The sequence below is a fragment of the Pectinophora gossypiella genome, chromosome 5, assembly GCF_024362695.1.
Source record: "Pectinophora gossypiella chromosome 5, ilPecGoss1.1, whole genome shotgun sequence".
Classification (NCBI taxonomy): Eukaryota; Metazoa; Arthropoda; class Insecta; order Lepidoptera; family Gelechiidae; genus Pectinophora; species Pectinophora gossypiella.
In genome coordinates this window covers 8,325,061-8,343,748 of record NC_065408.1, presented here as the reverse complement: position 1 = coordinate 8,343,748, position 18,688 = coordinate 8,325,061, and the positions used below count along the sequence as shown (strand labels likewise).

The 18,688-nt window shown below is 36.3% G+C and overlaps 4 protein-coding genes across 6 annotated transcripts in view; 3 read left to right on the top strand and 1 right to left on the bottom strand.

The window, feature by feature from the left end:
- Positions 1-453, top strand: part of LOC126366940 (blood vessel epicardial substance-like) — a 36,283-nt gene extending 35,830 nt beyond the window's left edge. Inside the window, exon 9 of the mRNA XM_050010283.1 lies at positions 233-453. Coding sequence (XP_049866240.1) covers positions 233-453 — 221 coding nt within the window. The remainder of the gene's footprint in view (positions 1-232) is intronic.
- Positions 454-4,781: 4,328 nt separating this feature from the next.
- LOC126366738 (lipoamide acyltransferase component of branched-chain alpha-keto acid dehydrogenase complex, mitochondrial) lies at positions 4,782-11,244 on the top strand. The gene is made up of 9 exons (XM_050009972.1): positions 4,782-5,005; positions 5,967-6,127; positions 6,706-6,890; positions 7,199-7,323; positions 7,474-7,713; positions 8,485-8,751; positions 8,847-8,975; positions 9,208-9,279; positions 10,994-11,244. The coding sequence occupies exons 1-9, from the start codon at positions 4,922-4,924 to the stop codon at positions 11,156-11,158; spliced, it is 1,428 nt and encodes a 475-aa protein (XP_049865929.1). The 5' UTR covers positions 4,782-4,921; the 3' UTR covers positions 11,159-11,244.
- A 641-nt stretch (positions 11,245-11,885) lies between these two features.
- On the bottom strand, positions 11,886-13,611 carry LOC126366938 (m-AAA protease-interacting protein 1, mitochondrial-like). Its single transcript, XM_050010282.1, has 4 exons — positions 13,607-13,611; positions 12,947-13,118; positions 12,620-12,818; positions 11,886-12,094 (listed from the first exon to the last, which is right to left on the bottom strand). The coding sequence occupies exons 1-4, from the start codon at positions 13,609-13,611 to the stop codon at positions 11,886-11,888; spliced, it is 585 nt and encodes a 194-aa protein (XP_049866239.1).
- Positions 12,176-18,683, top strand: LOC126366751 (beta-1,3-glucan-binding protein-like). Of its 3 annotated transcripts, none has more exons than XM_050009992.1 (8): positions 12,176-12,314; positions 14,530-14,719; positions 15,169-15,323; positions 15,826-15,989; positions 16,530-16,781; positions 16,856-17,001; positions 17,250-17,351; positions 17,495-18,683. In XM_050009992.1, exons 2-8 carry the CDS (start codon positions 14,534-14,536, stop codon positions 17,609-17,611), a joined length of 1,122 nt encoding a protein of 373 aa, XP_049865949.1. In that variant the 5' UTR covers positions 12,176-12,314; positions 14,530-14,533; the 3' UTR covers positions 17,612-18,683. The 3 variants fall into 3 exon arrangements, with proteins under 3 accessions (XP_049865949.1, XP_049865948.1, XP_049865947.1); XM_050009991.1 differs by lacking the exon at positions 12,176-12,314 and adding an exon at positions 13,834-13,859; XM_050009990.1 differs by lacking the exon at positions 12,176-12,314 and adding an exon at positions 14,170-14,272.
- The last annotated feature ends 5 nt before the right edge of the window (positions 18,684-18,688 follow it).

The following is an 18,688-nucleotide window of genomic DNA, read 5'->3' as shown; positions in this document are numbered from 1 at the left end:
ATTTGTGAAATACTTAAGTTCATTGAATATGAACAAAAGCTCAGAGAAAGTTCACTCATAAGAACCGAAACCAAGAGTCTGTTTTGGTTTGTTGTTACATTATCTTATAGCCACTTAAAAACGTGTGGGCAAACGGTAGAACCGGATGAGTTCTGGCTAAGTTATGAAATTATGAAACAGGGCCATTGTTTAGGCATACTAAGTAACTCAATGTAAATTTTGCGTGTTACAGCGACGTCGTACTGGGCGCCCGTGACGGCGCGTCAGTTCCTGCGCCAGTCTCCGTTCTCACGGAGCATGACGCAGCCGCCGCGGCTGCTGCAGCAGGCGTCGTCGGCCAGCCTGCAGCCGCCCGCGCTGCGCCGCAGCCCGCCGCGCCGCGCCACCTCGTTCCGGCGCGGTCGCGAGGTCAAGTTCGCGGAGGCCCCAACGACGCCGGAGCCCGCCGTGTGACGCGGGCCGCGGCCCCAGCCCGAGCTGGTGCCGCTGGTCGCGCCGCGCGCCCTCTCCCCCGCCTCCCCCGTCGCCACCGCCTCGCCCCTGCGCTCCCCCTGACCACTACATGAGCGAACGATCATGCCTCACACAACTGACTTCTAACACGGAATAGATTGTCTTCCTACACGCAAACTCTACAATGTCTTCGCTTGTGATAACTTCTAATCGAATACAGTGAACGAATGTGCTTCAGTAACGTAAAAAACGTTGAAAGAGCGACAAGAAGACAACCTATTCTACAGTTTATTTTTACTAATCATTAGAAAAAGAGAGCTTCCTGTTATAAAAGTACCTGTTAATTACTTCTATATCTAGATTCAGCTTTCTCGTTCGCTCGAGAATTTTCCGTGTGAGACAGGCCGTTCAATAGTGGCAGTGCAAACCACATAACTGTGCGTTATAGTGACAAAGTGAGTTCGTTGCTTACAAACTGAAAGTGTCGAACTAATAAATTGTAATTATTGTGAGAGGATGTAGAGTTAACTAGGTATATAATATACTACCGCATGTTACGTTGCAATCATAGCGCTCGAGCACCCGACAACAACAGTCGTACAAAGTGCTCACCTATAGGTAACACGAATTGAGCGAAAATTCCAATAAAACCGGAAACACTGATAGGATATGGAATTGTAATCATAATTTTTTTAGCAATTGATATAATCCAAAATGTGGAATTCTAAAAGTATTTTAATGTTAATATAATTGTTTACTAATATTAAGATGTGTTAAATTCGTGATAAAAAATATTAAAGTTACTGCGAGGAATTATATTCGATATATTTGTTCAGTAAAGAATGTACCTATTTTCGTGCTCTTTGTCCTAAGAAATATCTAATGATCATGTTGAATCCTAGGGTCTCTATACTCCTGAAATGCAGTCAAATACTTTTACATTTATTAACTCGCTTTCCTGTCATGTATTATACACAGATTCTTTATTGACACGAACGCCTGAACTATAAGTAATCTTAAAAGACTAAAAACTCTTCCATCGAAACTTTCGCTCCGAGCTGTTGCTTATTTCACAAATTTCAATTCCACATGTTATTCTGTCGCCTTCTTACTTACGTTACTTACTATTCCTACCATTACTAAACTGAAATTAATTTCGAAATCTTCATTAAAAGCTATGTATTTGCTGAACACGTGAGTCAAAAAACAATTAGAACAACGAACGTTGGGTCTTAAATAAGCAGTGCGCTAATTGAAACACCATGCGAGTGTGTCATTAGATATGCTATTTTATTAATAAGGTAGAGTAATCAGGACAGCGCAACATTATGAAAAGTATGTCTATACAAACAGACTCAGTCTACATAAAAAAATAACGGCACAATAATAAATATAAGAAATTCTTTTAAAACTACTTAATGTTCGAAATTGCACATTTGAAAATATTTCTCACAAGTTCATATAAGTGCTAAGAGCTGTGCTTTTAGTAAATGTATCTACTAAGATGCGGACGCGCTGTGTGTTGGGGCGTGGTGGAGTATGCTCCATACCCCCTCCGGTTGATTGAGGGGAGGCCTGTGCCCAGCAGTGGGACGTATATAGGCAGTTTATGTTATGTTATCTACTAAGAAAGGTGACCGTGCCGCGCGCGGTCGTAGCTCTTCCTAATTACTTAGGTGTCATTTCACATCAGCATAATAATAAATTCACGTCGGTGTTTAGTTGATGTTGTCGCTTCGTTACTGTACGGTGTTTGACTAGATGAGCAAGTAGTGTTCGTATTTATTGTACCTAAACCTTGTCGAGCGACGTCGTCGGCTCTTGTAGATGGCGTACAATGCAGAGATAACAAACCGCGGCCCAAAAACCAAGTTTAAAACGAATTAAGCCTTTCTAAGGAAAAGATTAAAATATATAGGCCGTTACTCGTTGTACACTATACAACATTTTATCCAAATTGTACGGTATCTCTTGCGAATACATATCGTTCTTCGTCTTGTCTCGTCTCGTTAGTTACTTCTCTAATGATGTAGTGAAAATGTCTCGATGGGCTAAAGTGTTTTGAAGCTGTAGATTACAAACCATTATCTTTCAGTTTTAATGATCTCATTTACCATGATTGAAATATTACGGCTTTGTTATCAATTCATTAACGACAAAGAGAGAAGTGTTATTAATATTTAACAAATTAAAGAAAAAGAATAAAAATTCTTATAAAAATGTTTATGAGCAATTTTACATATTTGTGCATGAATTGACTTTAACTTTGGAGGTAGTCAGGCACTACTCTCTGTGTTGAAGTCGTATAATAATAACTACAAAAATGTTGGCCTTGCTCTTATATGGTGTACCTAATAAAATAACATTGTAAAAGGCTAGTGAAATTTTGATAACTTAATAACAACTAGACTTGAAATTATAAATTGATAAGGTGTAAACATAACATTAATTAACAACTTTACACGTACTACGTATACTTCTCATTCAAACGCTTTTTGTATTTTGTGTATTCGAATAAGTTAATACAGATTGGGCGTCACGTATATTTGACGACTACTGAATAATAACTAAGTACAGAAAATTGATGCCATAGCAGGAATTGAAACCACCTTAGGATATAATACCTTGAACAAGCTCCGAACTCCAAACGCATATATCTGCTTCCTTCCTTGACTGCGTAATCCGTAATCTAGGTAGGTACTTCAGTTAATTTCAAACTACTTCTGTTACGTCTTCCAATATATTCATCACCCTGATTTCATAGTAAAGTGTTGTAATTTTTTCATTAACTAATCTCTATTCGCAAACAAATATTGCTTTAAGGGTTTTTTACACGTAATTATCCAAATGATCGAAAATAAAAACGCAAGCAAGGCCCTACAAAACATAAGAAAGTATATTTACGTTATTCTGTTACTAATGATGTTACTAGAGCTGCATTAATCTATCTTCAGCTATGTACAAAAATGGGAGCAATATCTTGGCTTAGTTAAAATAGAAACACGTTCTATGCTCTTACAACTTTATCTAAGGAACTGTCTAATGTACAAATCAAATGTCTGAATATCCCACTAAGGAAAGGACTTCAAAATAAACAAATCGTTATGGGAAAATAAAATCTATAAGCACATTATGTTTATTTTGAAGTCAATTAAAATGTAAATGATGTATATTCTTCAATATACTTACTTAGATACGTGTATAGACAGTTATGATGTGATAATGGCGTATGCATAGAATCGTGAAAGGCGCGAGTTAATAGTATGCACAGACATTGTTTTAGACAAATAAGTTTCACTTTAAGTATAATGAACGTTCGATGTTAAGCAAAATACTGATATTTGTATGCATTTTTTTTCTCAAGTGCGTAATAAATAGTGTCCACGAGCTGTCTACTAAAACAATGACGTAGCAACACTTGACAGAGCGCCTCTGTGATACACGTTAGCTATTTTAGAATAGTCGTCGGTTGGAATATCATGTATGTACTCGCAATCTGATGTTACTCTGGTTATGGGTTGCCCCGCGTCTCGTCATGCATGACATAACCGTTATCGATTATATATTATTGTATTTATTCACTTTATTAACATGTTTATTATGTCTTTAATAAAACAATTGCTTACGACAGGGTTTTATTTACGACGTTGCCCTAACTCAGGATTGTATTGAAAACTTGGAGGAGCAATATTATAATATTATTATGATAATGGCTTGACGTTTACTGCGTTAGCGATAAATGATAATGAAACTAAAACAAAAGTTGACCTTAGCTAGAACTACTGGCATCAGACTTAAAAGGGTAAACGTGCCCGTTGTTGACCTTATAACAAAACGTTTCTACATTTCTTTTACTAAACACAATCAATACATCGCACATCTAGTTCTTTAAGGTCATAAATGTAATTTTTAAAATTTTACAGTAGAGCGCTTTAACGATTTTTGTTTTGCCATATCTACGTTAATTACTAAGTTAACTCAATTTCAGATTTTTTGACATTTATGACTTTTAAGAACTAGATGTGCGACATGTATTGATAAATATTTACTTTTAGTTGATAATATTTTATTTTACATTTGTATCGATCTGAATAATCGCAATCTTTTTTAACTATAAAATTTAAAATCAAGTTAATCATGTTTAATTGAATTATTACATACAATTAGACCCACTATGTAATTCCCAAAACAGAATTTATAATAAAAGTATGAGCAAGTATAAGTCAAACCTAACATTTCTTATAATCTTGACTATAATGGCAGTGTTTACCCTACTACTAAAATGTTTAATTGTGAATTTGAAATGGTAATCGGCTCGTCAGTCTGATAACGTGCGATAACATTTAGTTGCCGGCGTCCACGACCCGAGACACTCCTCTGCACCATGTCTCAATAAAAAAACAGTTTACATACAAACGTATTAAATTAAAAGACTTTAAAAATAGTATTGTTAAGGAAAAAACTCGCCATGGCATTTCTAATGAGAAGGTGTATAGTGAATAACATAAGGAACATTGAAAAATGTCGCAACTTGTGTGTGTTAATGCAATGTGTAAGTGTTTTAATAATACGTATTTTAATTTAGTAATGTTTCGAATCTACAATGAGACCTTCAACTTTAGTTAAACATGTTTCTTTAAACTGTGCATTATCAAGTAGCAATATAAAAAAAACACTCGAAGTTCACTTTAAAATATGAAAATTAGGTATCAAGGAGACATGTACAAATTAGATATCAAGGTAAACAGACCCCCAAAACCGAAGACATAGCAATAAGATAAGACGTAATGAAATACCTAACATAATCTTATCAGAACAAATAACAAGTCACACGTAATCAAAACAAGATATGTAATTACTTGCGCTGATTTCACTTTCGTCAACCTTGCATGGCCTTGAATAATAATATCTATTAGGTAATAAATATATATTATTTCAAAGAGATGATTATGACTAATTTTATCTTCTGAACCTATAATCTTCTGAATAAGTTAGCAAAATCCATATGAATGGTAAACACACTTTGACTAGTATTACCAATTTGTTGCACATGTAACCAGTGGTTGCGGTTAGGTAAGACTCCCGTATAGCGTTGAAATAACCGGTTGATCCAGTCAAACGCCTGGTTAAAATGTTAAGCAAAAATTAGAACTGTTAAGATTGACTGATTATAGATGGCGATACGGCTCACACCCTACCACTTTGGTCTAATAGAAAGCTCGGTGAGGTGTAGATACTCAGTTCATCTTGCGATGGTGTACATCTGACTACCCCAATTGGAACATAGTCGTGAGATTATATTATGTGTTATGTGTGTTATATAACTGATAAACAACGCCAATGACGACTAAATTAATCATAACTCAACTTATTTTAATTACTGACATATTTTGTAATGCAAAAGGATAGAGAACACAAATATACTTATATCTTTATAGTCATGAAATATGTACAGGACAAACCAAAGACTAATCTGAGCTATTTTAACTTAACAATATACATTATTATTCCAGGACAGTTATAGTTCTCGATATAGTACCACAGAGCAATCCCTCATACGAGAAAATCATTTTAGAAGAAGACACTTCCATACTACTCCTGTTGATTACAAAACCGTCGCATTCAAGCTTTCTGATATCGGCGAGGGTATCCGAGAAGTGGTGATTAAAGAATGGTAAGAATAAAAAGCCTTTAATAATATTATATATAACCAAGTTCTTTGATGGAATTAATTACATAAGTACCTACTTTTAGAGTCGCGCACTGATGTTCGAAAAACAATCTCTTGAAGTTATTTTATCTATACTACATAGGTAAAGAGTTATTTCAAATAATTCTACTCTCCATATCTAACGTATAGATGATATGGAATAAATAACGTAGGTGAATGGAAGGAAGAAGAGTAAAGGCCTAGGCGAAATGATCACAACCGAATCTAAGACATATTAAAAAACTAGAGAACTTTTATGAGATTGAAAGAGATTTATTGGAGTCATAACAAACAAAAACTATCAGACTTAACGCTAAGAAATACGACGCTATCGTCAAAATTATAACAAAATTTTATTTTATATCATATTGTGATATAGTCCGGAGTTCCCGAAATGAATGGAACAGGATTACTCGTTGTACCGACCGCACTGAGAGGGGGATAAGGGAGGAGGATGATGAGCCCAGAATTCTGGATATATCACAATATTTAGGGAATCGGTAGACACACGAAAGTAAACGCCTTTGAAACACAAATTCTAGGTTCGTGAAGGTCGGTGACAAGGTGCAGCAATTCGACAACATCTGCGAGGTGCAGAGCGACAAAGCAGCTGTGACGATCACCAGCCGATACGATGGAGTAGTCACCAAACTGTACCATGATGTCAACAAGACTGCGCTGGTCGGACAACCTTTGGTGGACATCGAGACCGACGGGGACGATGAAGGTAAGAGCAACAGCAGTTTTTCACGTGTTATATTTATTTGTTACTCATAAAGACCCTGTGAAGTAGATGTAACTCTTCCAGTCCCTGCTCGAGAGAATTACGTAAGTTCGAATTCCGTCCAAGTCAGAATTCCTTTCTCAAACAAAAAAAAATATTGTATTTAGCATTCAATGTTAGATAACATAGAGATTGGATAGATATTCAAACAAAAATCATAGTGAACCATAATAAAACGATATTAAAAAGTTAGAAATGCGCCAACCTGAAGGTTAGACTAGTGAAAATTCAATCGACTTTTCCGATTTCAGGATCTTCATCTGAATCTGACAAAGAAGAACAAAGCAAAGAGGTCCCCAAATCTACAAACGATACAACTTCTAGAGTAAAAATACTGACTACACCATCTGTTAGAAGAATTGCTGCACAATATAAAGTGAGTTAAAATATTCACATACTTACTGACAAAAACCCGTTGATTTGTTTAACAAAGTAAACGCATAGCATTATGACTGTATTCAATTAAAGTAAAAAATATTTAAATGTCCATGTACCTAAGTAAAAATAATAACCTTTATATTTTAAGGTAGACCTAAGCACAGTGAAAGCGACCGGAAAAAATGGTAGAGTCATGAAAGAAGATCTGTTATCCCACCTAAATATAACGTCGGAGAAGTCTAATGAAATACCAGACATTACCACCGTGCAAGCTGTGTCAATACCAGTAACACAGGCTCAAGCAAAAATAGAAGTTTTATTTGAAGACAAAGTCGTTCCTATTAGTGGATTTACCAGAGCTATGGTTAAATCTATGACGGAAGCAATGGTAAGATAAAGAAACTTTTATTAAAAGTGCATGAGACTATTAACAGCAGTTGAACGATAAGAATTTTTGTTTCATCGAAACATCTATGACTTAATATTGACTAGGTGGCGACCTCCGTGGTCCAATAGTTGAGCGTTGGGCTCACGATCCGAAGGTCCTGGGTTCCCTAGTTTGGCTAGGACATTTGATTGTCCGAAAGTAAGATGTTCCGTGCTTCGGGTGGCATGTTAAGCCGTTGGTCCCGGTCCCATGTCATGGGCCTTGGCGGCTCTATAGTAACCCTAACACCAGGGTTGATCCTTCATTCTCAAAATATTACATTCGCAAAACATTACATTCGCAAAATATTATATTCTCAATATAATTATTATCTTTTGTATAATGAAGTACAAAAGTATTATTCACAAAAAGTAGATAAACATTATTACTTTACAAATTGCACAACAATTAAATCTTTTGTACTTCCCTGTGATCCACCTATTACAACATTGGTACTCACAACCCACACGATAGAAGAAGACTGACTAGGTATGTTAATTTAAAGTACTGAAGTCTTAATATATTATAGTCTTACTATTGCCCCCTATTGACATCATGAAGAAGACGGTGGGCGGCAGCATACAGAGGGCGGTCCACGCAGCATATAGCCGTACCGAGTCGAAAACCATAACCTGTGGGCGCGATCCTCAGCAGTGAGTGAACGACGAAAAAGAAGAAGATTGCCCCCTATTATAAATAACCATCAGTAAAACTACAAAAATATTTTTACAGAAAATACCTCATTTCGTGTTCAGCGATGAGTATGACGTCACGAAATTAGTAGAATCCCGAGAGATCCTGAAGACCATGGCGCAAGAGCGAGGAGTGAAACTGACATACATGCCGTTAATCATCAAAGCTGCATCTCTCAGTCTAGCAGCACACCCGACCCTCAACAGCAGCCTCGACAGTGCTTGCGAAAATATCATCTACAAAGCAAGCCACAACATAGGCGTTGCTATGGACACACCCAACGGTCTAGTGGTTCCTGTAATTAAGGTAACAAAATATTTTTTTTGAATAATAAAATATCATTTTATAATAATATAAACAGTTATGCATTTGTCAAATAAAACTTCCGACTTGTTTCACAGAATGTTCAGAATAAAACTATTTTGGAAATTGCCCGAGATCTGAACTCACTCCAAGAAAAGGGTTCAAAGGGCCAACTAGGATTGAACGACCTCACTGGTGGCACTTTCACCATATCGAATATTGGCATAGTAAGTAATTGAGATACTCGTATTGAACCATTACTCTTATTGTTATTTTAAATTAATTAGACTGATTAAGTCAAGTTTTGATCAAGTTAAGTTTATGATTAACAAATCATTACGTTGAATATGATTTCCTTGCTGCAAAATATCACTTTTGCTTTTCTCAATCAAAATCGAGGAAGCCCAATGGCTTCCTCGATTTAGCAATTGTACTAAAATGATAATTTGTCAATTACAGGTGGGTGGAACCTACACCAAACCTGTAATTTTCCCACCACAAGTATCAATTGGAGCCTTGGGAAAAATACAGGTAAGAACAAACAGTTTCATATAAATTAAGAAATAGGTAGGTACACACATACATACATATACATAGGTAGGTATATACATTTTGCGAATACTTACGAATGTAAAATGTCAAGAAATGTGCGAATATTCGCGTTAGTACCTATCTTTAAAACGCCACGTTGAATCCCCTTCATGGTCATCTGATCCCACATAAAAATCGTCCCGCGGGCTGAATGACCCCTTTCAATTTTTTGCGAGGGTGAGTCGTTCCACCTGTCTGGACAACTGAGCCCGCGGGTTCAGTTGACCACTCTCTATCGCTAAAGGGTTTACTTAGCCCGCGGGTTCAGTCGACCACTCTCTACCACTAAAGGGTTTACTTAGCCCGCGGGTTCAGTTGACCACTCTCTATCGCTAAAGGGTTTACTTAGCCCGCGGGCTTAAGTTGAGAATACCCAAAAAGTACGAGAATTACGCGGTTTTTCGAGTGCTGTAAAGTTAGTACAGGTCTTTCGATGCTGCAAATTTAGATACAGTACTGGTAGTCACTTCTAGAGTTGTGCGTTGAACAGTTAAGGATGTAGGTATTTGAGCCTTTCCTATTTTCTTTACTTATTTGATACACGTTGTAGGTGTACACAGTGAAACTAATTTAATTTACAAGAAGAGATATGTATATTTTTTTAATTTTAATAAATGTTTAATAACCTCGTACATACATTTTAATTGACCTTTAGGCAGTTTGCGTTTAGTGAACAGTGCCCAGTGGGCATTGTTCATATTTTTACAAGTTTAACTATTATAAATCTGTGGGCCGAGTAGACCCTTTGGTTGAATGTAGTAGTCGTCTGAGCCCGCGGGTTGAGTCAAGTCCACTCACCCACGCAAAAAATCGAAAGGGGTCATTCAGCCCGCGGGACGATTTTTATGTGGGATCAGATAACCATGAAGCCGTTGAATCATTTCATCTAAAACAGCAATATTGCTATTTGACATTTGTTGACGCGCACTTACTTTTAAATGCGCAAATGTCAAATAGCAATATTGCTTTTTAGATGATTGCAAGAATGTAGCCTTTTTAGGCCCCCAGTTCTTATCAGATATATCAATTAGTAATACGAGGCAAATGTGAAAGCCAATATTCGTTACAAGTTGACAGACGCGACGTCACGCCATACTATCGCACAATCGAGAGACACGAAACGAAGCTATTGTTATCACATCGAAATATCAAATGTGTGTAAAGACTTTAATTAATTGCTCCAACACATCATGTTATTTTGTAGGTTCCAATTTCTGGACTTTATATAACTCCTAATTTAAAAAAAATATCAAAAACCCGTCCACCATACGACAGGCTTTACCCATAATACCTATAGGTCTTTGATATTGTTGTTCGAATACTGGTTATTTTAAAGTTCAACATTTTTATAATTCAAATTCATTTTAAATATTTAAATTAAGTAAAAAAGTTATTCGTTTGTTTTTCCGGCTATTGTTATTCTTTGACGTCGCATCGCTGTCTCCGTAACCACGAAAAAATCTAAATACGCGCTATTTCGAATATATAAGGTCTTAAAAGTACTCGAAACTCTCCGTCGCTCCGTATTGGTTTATCCTTTCAGCACAATAAGGCATCAAATTATACTTACTTACTAGAAATGATATCGACACAAAGACTAAATGACCCCTGGATATAATAGCCTCAATTACTACTCAGTCTCATTTCTGTCCAGGTGCTGCCAAGATTCGACTCTGCAGGCAACGTGGTGAAGGCTCACATCCTCACAGCGAGCTGGTCTGCCGACCACCGCGTCATCGACGGCGTCACCATGGCTCGATTCTCCAACCAATTTAAGAAATATCTCGAAAATCCCTACACTCTTCTCCTGGACTTATAATCAACTGAAGTCTACTCCGACTTAAAATAAAAATCCAAGAATTAAATTATAATTTTTATTAAAAATTATAATACTTAAAATTGCAATATTTTTTACTTTTAAATATATAGGGTTATTCCCAAAACGACTTTTAATTTTCCAAGTACACAAACCCGTTAATAAAACAATGTAAATAGACTCGAACACACATTCCCAAACCTGTGAACTTTACAAATCACACTTCAGAAAATTTGCCACGTGAGCCGTTTGTCTTTCCTTCATTTTATTAATTTTCTACGTTGACCAAATTCGTTTGAAGTCAGTGGAATCCAACACATCAGGAATAAGTTTTTTTAATACTCAAAAAATTAAATCGTTTCAGTTTTCTTGAGTAATCAATCCTTAAGTGTAATCTCCGCCTTGTGCCGGTGCTATGCTTACAATGAACTCATTATTGAAAATATGCAGTAAAGGCCTGTCCCCACGAGTGCATTATAACACAGCTGTTTAACGTTAAATCGATATAAAAAATCTTTTAAAACACCCTTTACTTTGCGCCCCATATTTGTGTTGATTAGGGCGCCGAGTTTCGTGTCCCGTTATTGTTTAACGATATGCAAACGCGGTTTAATTAGTTCAGTATGCATCTATTAAGCAGTAGATAAGCAATAATGTAGACATACAGCATGAAACCAGCAAGAAAAATGGGCATCGTGGTTTCTAGTGGAAACAAGTCTTTACAGTATTATTACAGATTTTGTGCTTTCTTTTGTTGTCGTCGTAGCACTTCGAAGCGTGTTACCTTGAAGTATGCAATCGTCCATTCTGGTATGCAGTGTGGGGTATATTCTCGATGGAACCGGGCGAATATTTCCGCAAAAATTAAAGAATCTATGCTATTTATAGGCGCCCACTTGAGAGCCAGAAAAGCCATATCGACATCACAGAATTTCTTATCTGAAAAAGATATTTCATATCGAAATCTTGAACTATTCAGTATCTTTATGAGATCAAAGCGGTAAAAATATAGTTTTTTTAACAAAAACGATATTTTTCTCACTTTTCTCAAGTGAGAAGTCATGGCTTGTTGTCATCTTGTCATTCTATAGAACAAAAAACAATCAGTTGCTTAGAAACAAAATTAATTTAATAAATATCCATCCAAAACCGACTTTTGGTAAGTACCTTATTTTTGTTGGCATGTGACATAAAATTTCATTACTTACATATCTCTATCAATCCACTTCTTCAAAGATTAAAACGGTCAAAATACGTAAACAACACAAGGTTGCTGTAAGTAGGCATAAGAATGATTAAAACCGAGTTTTGGACTGGATTTTGTAGGAAACCGCCTCTTGCTGGCGGCGGATTTCTATGTGAACGAATGCATACAAACTAGAACATTACAAAAAATGTCCCGGTACTTACCGCCTCTGTGCTCAGCTCTTAAATTATAAGTTCTTAAATGAACTTGAGATTTACCTCCTATTCTGATGAAGTAGACTTTTCGCGGCGAAGATATTTGTATGTCGTCACGTTGCAGCGCTAGTAGGGACCTCTGGCGCTCCCCCCAATTGCGATCCAACTCCCGGAGTAGGCTCAAACGCGCTGCCTTCGTCAACAGACCATTCAATTCCGAAAATTCTCCACCGCTAATGACTTGTGTCACTCGAGATATCGCCTACATTCAAAAGAACTTTCATCAATATACTACCATGAATTTAACAAAGTATATTTACTTCACTAAGTTCATAAATTTGTAGCGCACCTCGACTGCTACTAGAATAGATTTTGAAAAGTAGTACACACCTGTTTTGTTCCAAATTTAAATTCCCTTTCAATAAACGAAGGATCCCATACCGTCTTCAATACACCAAAATCTATTTTTATCATCAACCATGTCAGCGGGTTCTGAACTAGTATCAATCTAGGTACACGTTTCTTCCTTGGGTTTTCGTCTTTTTTACCAAAAAAGAATGTTCTTTTAGAACCAAAAATTTCTGAATGTTCCGACTTAAGTAATTGAAAACTTGTTTTACTTCGTGGTGGATATAAATTTCGAAATAAAACTGGACCCCCTTGTCTATATGAACAAACGCCGCGACTAAGGGCGATTTGTGATGGAGTTTTCGGCAATTCGAATAAACAGTTACAGCGATTTAAAACATAAACAGAAAATTTATCTACAGGCACACATAAATTTCTTGCAAATAATTTAACCGCACCGGCCATCTGTGAATACAATATGATCATTAATTTATGATACCAACAATTTAAATTATACTTAATGTAGTGAATATATTATAGTAATTATACTATTATACACTCACCATACCCCCATTGCCAGGGTTTTGGAGTTTTTAAACTAGAGATTAGTCTACACTTTGAATTTTCCTCATTTTTTTCCTAATTAATAATATTCATCAATCATTATACAAACATTCCGTGTCAATAATTACTTTGACATACGTCATATTTATTCTACTTACATCGAAAAAACATGATTGAAAAGGTTTTAATAGATAGATACGTAAAATAGGAAATCGTAAATTCGCTCCTGAACACATCACCATCCATATCCCGTTTCTCACGGGGTCCGCTTACCTAACCTGAAAATTTTATAGGTCCGTTTTTTACAGAAGCGACTGATTGTCTAACCATTTAACCCGTGAAGGGGAAACCAGTCCAATACAGGTTATTACATGGCGTAAATGCCTATTATGTAAGATAAATATATTAATCGGTTAATGGGTGATGGCACGGAAAACTTCCAACTCCTTGTTATAATCTAATCTAGCTTATAAAGACCCCACACTTGGGTAAAGGCCTTCCCTTCCTCTTTCCATTTTTCGTGGTCTTGTGCGTACTTCCTTACAATTAAAATTATTTGAACATTAAGTCAATTAGTCTCGAAGGAAGAATTATCGGCTAAACGACCACGTACTGTATTTAATTGGAAATCGCTATTGTAACTGCCGTTTAAAAAAGTTATACTCTGCGTCTGTGTTTATTACATGACCCTCTATCAGTCGAACAATAGTATCGGAAGGCTGAACACAGATCGCATTTATAATTCTATACTCAAATAGCTTGCTAAAATTGCTGCTTTATGAAACCAGTTCAGCCTAATAATAGGTAAGACCGTTGATATTCTATTTATAGAACTGAGCAAAAAGGCTTCTAAATCAAAGTTTCTAAACATATAAACCGGATTACTCTCGTGTCTATCTGTTTGCTTGTCTTAATTGTTACAGGAAAACGCTTTATATATTATAAATCATAATTATGTCAGTCCGCTCTTGGACGAGCGCCATAGCGGTGTACTTAGTCTTTAGCGCGTTTAGAATTTAGATAGATCGCAAAAATAGGATAGATTTTAAATATTTTTTCAGCATCATGTGGCCAGTGGTATACATAGCACTATTAGCGCCTACTAGTTTAGCGTGTATGGTCAGTGAAACTACCGTGAGCGGTACTCACGCGCCTGCAACGTTCTGTTCTGGAGATCTCATCTTCAGCGACGATTTCCAAGAGTTCGACTTAGAGAAGTGGCAGCATGAAAACACGCTTGCCGGTGGTGGGGTAAGATCCATAATGATTTATTATAAGCAGATCACAAACAATCTAAAACTTGGTAAGTACGTTTCTGTACTCCAAAACATTTTATCATGTTTTTATGGCGCCGCCAGTAACTTCGAAGCCACTATGCACAAAAAAGATAAGATGGAGTTTTCGATACCATTAAGAAATTATTATCATCAGAAATCTAATATCATTTTAGTTCAACATATAAGGGCTAAACAGTTGTATGTTATTATCAACCATTTATTTTTATCTTTTTGACCTCTTTATTATTATTATAAAAAACTAGCTTTATTAGCTCGTGTCGGTGTAGCATGGAAAATGCTGCACCGACAAGAGCGTGGCTCTTAAATTGATGATGATGATTATTATTATTTCCTTTCATCATATTTTTAAGGTAGTAATATAAAATATTACAATTCATCTAGTAATTAAGATTACAATTTTAGAATTGGGAGTTCCAGTACTATAACAACAATCGGACGAATTCTTTCACGCACGACGGGTTGCTATTCATTCGACCTTCGCTGACTTCCGACCAATTCGGAGAAGAATTCCTGTCCAGTGGCACACTCAACATAGAAGGGGGCGCCCCCGCTGATAGGTAAGTCAGTAAATCCATTAGTTTTCCGTAATGTCCACTCATTTACCAAGAAGGTTAGGTACTCGTACCTACTATAATACCTAGTCACAGTACATTGCTCGCGGAAAATACGAAACCGCAAAAAATGAGTTTCTAATTCAGAGACAAGAAACAGGTGACATATGAACACTAGGTACGATCTTCGGGTCTCACAACCATAGGCAGGTAGGTTAAAGCGACTGGTATTAATAATCTGATCGATATATAATCCGAACGGCTACGAACCTGCCAATTTCGGAATCATCGATTTTTTGTATACCTATTGTAAAAGACCAATTAGTAAAAAAGACAATCATAGATCATTCAAGTATTACCCAATGTCAACATAAGACTTAGACTGTTTATATAGTTATCTAAGAATCACTTTTTATGTAGAGTACATTTTTCATTACCGGGAAATAGATAATGAAAAATGTATTTTATTTACAAACGTAAATATTACGTAAAATATCATATTTCCCAGATGCACTAACCCAATTAATTACGGCTGCGAGCGTACGGGTACTCCGTCCCATGTCCTGAATCCTGTGAAGAGTGCGCGCGTGCGCACGGTCAATTCCTTCAACTTCCGTTACGGCCGCGTCGAAGTCCGCGCCAAGTTGCCTGCTGGCGACTGGCTTTGGCCTGGTAAGTAAACTATTTTGTGCCCTACCCTATCACCATTAATACTGTTAACCGACTTCAAAAAAGAAATAGGTTATAAAATATTTTTACCTATTAAAACAAAACTTTCATATAAAAGACATCAACGAACGCACTTCTATTAATAAGCTTAAATCCAAATGTCGTCTTTAGTTAGAACATATTGTCATCAATTTACATTGAAACAATTTCCTTTTGGATAATTTTTATTACTAAATTTAACGAACTCCGTGGTTCAGTGGTCCGCTTTCAAACCCGGTGGGGACTTATTAAAAAATATATATTATATTATAATTCAATTTGTTTAGGTAGGACATTGCATTCGTCCTATGGACGTTTAGCAGTCGGTCCCAGCTACTATTTACTTATCTAATTATGTATGTTGGCTCAATAGTAACCGTGATATCAGGGTTGATGAGGTCGGTTATTAATTATATCTCACAACCGCCACGAGAGAAGAAGACTAAGTTTAATAATAATATCTACGCTTAATACTAAATACTTAATACTTAAGTATTTTTTTAGCTATCTGGCTGATGCCTGCATTCAACGTATACGGTTCCTGGCCGTCCTCAGGCGAGATTGACTTAGTTGAGTCGCGCGGGAACCGGAAATTGTACCAGAATAATGTCAACATTGGCACAGAACAAGTAGGATCCACGCTCCACTTCGGTCCCTATTGGGGAATGAACGCGTATGAAAGCGCTACCTGGTCAAGGCACAATAATTCAGGATATGACAATGATTTCCATCGGTACCAACTTGAGTGGACTTCTGGTAATAATGTATCCGCTTTTGTTTTTTTTTCTTTCAAATTGGTAACATCTATATAACGATTTTTATTTCCACAGATCATATAAAATTCAGTATTGATGATGAACAGCTTGGGTATATATCACCCGATGCTGGCGGATTTTGGCACCACGGGGGATTTGATAAGTCGGGGCTACAAAATCCTTGGCGTTACGGATCTAAGATGGCGCCTTTCGACCAAAAGGTATGGACATTACAACTAACGGGATAAGTATCAATATTGAAACATAAACATAATAATCAAATCACACTGCTGGGCACAGCCCTTCCCTCAATTATCGGCAGAGGATATGGAGCATGCTTCCCCACACCGCTCTACTGCGGGTTGGTGGTGTTTGAGCTGGTAACCCAATCGATCCATACCCAGACCAACGGCTTAACATGCCTTCCGAAGTGAAATACTTTATCTAGTTTATTTTTTGTCTAATCCAGTTTTACATCATCATGAACTTGGCTGTGGGTGGTACCAATGGATATTTTCCTGATGATGCATCTAATCCTGCCCCAAAACCATGGCCTAATAATTCACCACAGGTAACACAACCACACTATTTAGCACTATTTGCCATTTTTTATTTAAATAACATTCCATGCAATCCTTGAAGCATGGTATCTGGTTCATTCGCGCAGCATATTATCCTTTAATCTTATGTACCTTACGTATCTATTTTTAACAGGCAATAACAGATTTTTGGAGCAAGAAAAGCGACTGGCTTCCTACATGGAACTTAGACACCGACGATGGAAAAGATGCAAGTTTGCAAGTAGATTACGTAAAAGTTTGGGCTCTTTAGGTCACCTCCAATAACAAAATATGGCTCAGTTAAAAAAATGTTGACATGCCCTTATTCATTTATTTTTTGTGTTATTTACTTCATTGATTCTTATATTAATATTTAAAGAATACTGGAACATTATTGCAGTTAGTCACTTGTTTGTAACTAATATTATTATCATGTTTTGTTTTTCTAACACGCCGAGCGTGATACTGGAACATTAATACTGGAACATTATTGCAGTTAGTCACTTGTTTGTAAGTAATATTATTATCATGTTTTGTTTTTCTAACACGCCGAGCGTGCTATATGACTTAGCTATGGACGAATGCAATTGTTAGAACCTTTGTGACACACAATAATTATTTGTAACATGTATATTTATAGATGAAACTATCTAAACGGAACTAAATAATCAGGTGTTATGTTAGTGTTATTTTTACATAACATGCGTAATACAATCAAAAATATAATGTATCTTGATATTTCAATATTATACAGGGTGTTAGTGACATCGTAACGAAAACTTTGAGGGATGATTCCAATCATGATTCTGAGTTGATATCAAGTAGAATTTTCCGTCGCAAAAGTATGGATAGGAAAATAATTTAAAAAAAACACAAAAAAGTCATTAATTTTTTGACAGGAAATTCCAATTGATATCAACTCAGAATCATGGTCTGAATCATCTCCTTCAGTATTTGTTACGGTGTCACTAACACCCATACCCACTTGTATGGCTACCGTATGTACCTACTTGTACGGGGTGTAAGTGACATTGTAACGAATGCTGAGAGGGATGATTCAGCTGATTATTCTGAGTTAATATCAAGTGGAATTTTCCATCGCAAAAGTATAGAATTGAAAATAATTAAAAAAAACTAAAAAAATAAATCATGAATTATGCGACGGGTAAATTCCATTTGATATTAACCCAGAATCATGGTCTGAATTATCCCCTTGAGTATTCGTTACGATGTCACTAACACCCTGTATACGCTACTAATTTCATAAATATGATAAGTTATCTAAGATTAAACACCACCTGTAAGGGCCGTGATTTCGTTATGATTAAATCTTCATTAATCAATCAGT

Coding starts and splice junctions, on each gene's coding strand:
- LOC126366738 (XM_050009972.1), top strand. CDS start 4,922: ATGGCATTTCTAATGAGAAGGTGTATAGTGAATAACATAAGGAACATT. Junction 8,752..8,846: donor TAGTGGTTCCTGTAATTAAG/GTAACAAAATAT, acceptor CTTGTTTCACAG/AATGTTCAGAATAAAACTAT. Junction 9,280..10,993: donor GAGCCTTGGGAAAAATACAG/GTAAGAACAAAC, acceptor ATTTCTGTCCAG/GTGCTGCCAAGATTCGACTC.
- LOC126366938 (XM_050010282.1), bottom strand. Junction 12,819..12,946: donor TTAAATTTGGAACAAAACAG/GTGTGTACTACT, acceptor TTTTGAATGTAG/GCGATATCTCGAGTGACACA. Junction 12,095..12,619: donor CTACTTCATCAGAATAGGAG/GTAAATCTCAAG, acceptor TATCTTTTTCAG/ATAAGAAATTCTGTGATGTC.
- LOC126366751 (XM_050009990.1), top strand. CDS start 14,247: ATGAAACCAGTTCAGCCTAATAATAG. Junction 17,002..17,249: donor TGGCGCCTTTCGACCAAAAG/GTATGGACATTA, acceptor TGTCTAATCCAG/TTTTACATCATCATGAACTT. Junction 17,352..17,494: donor GGCCTAATAATTCACCACAG/GTAACACAACCA, acceptor TATTTTTAACAG/GCAATAACAGATTTTTGGAG.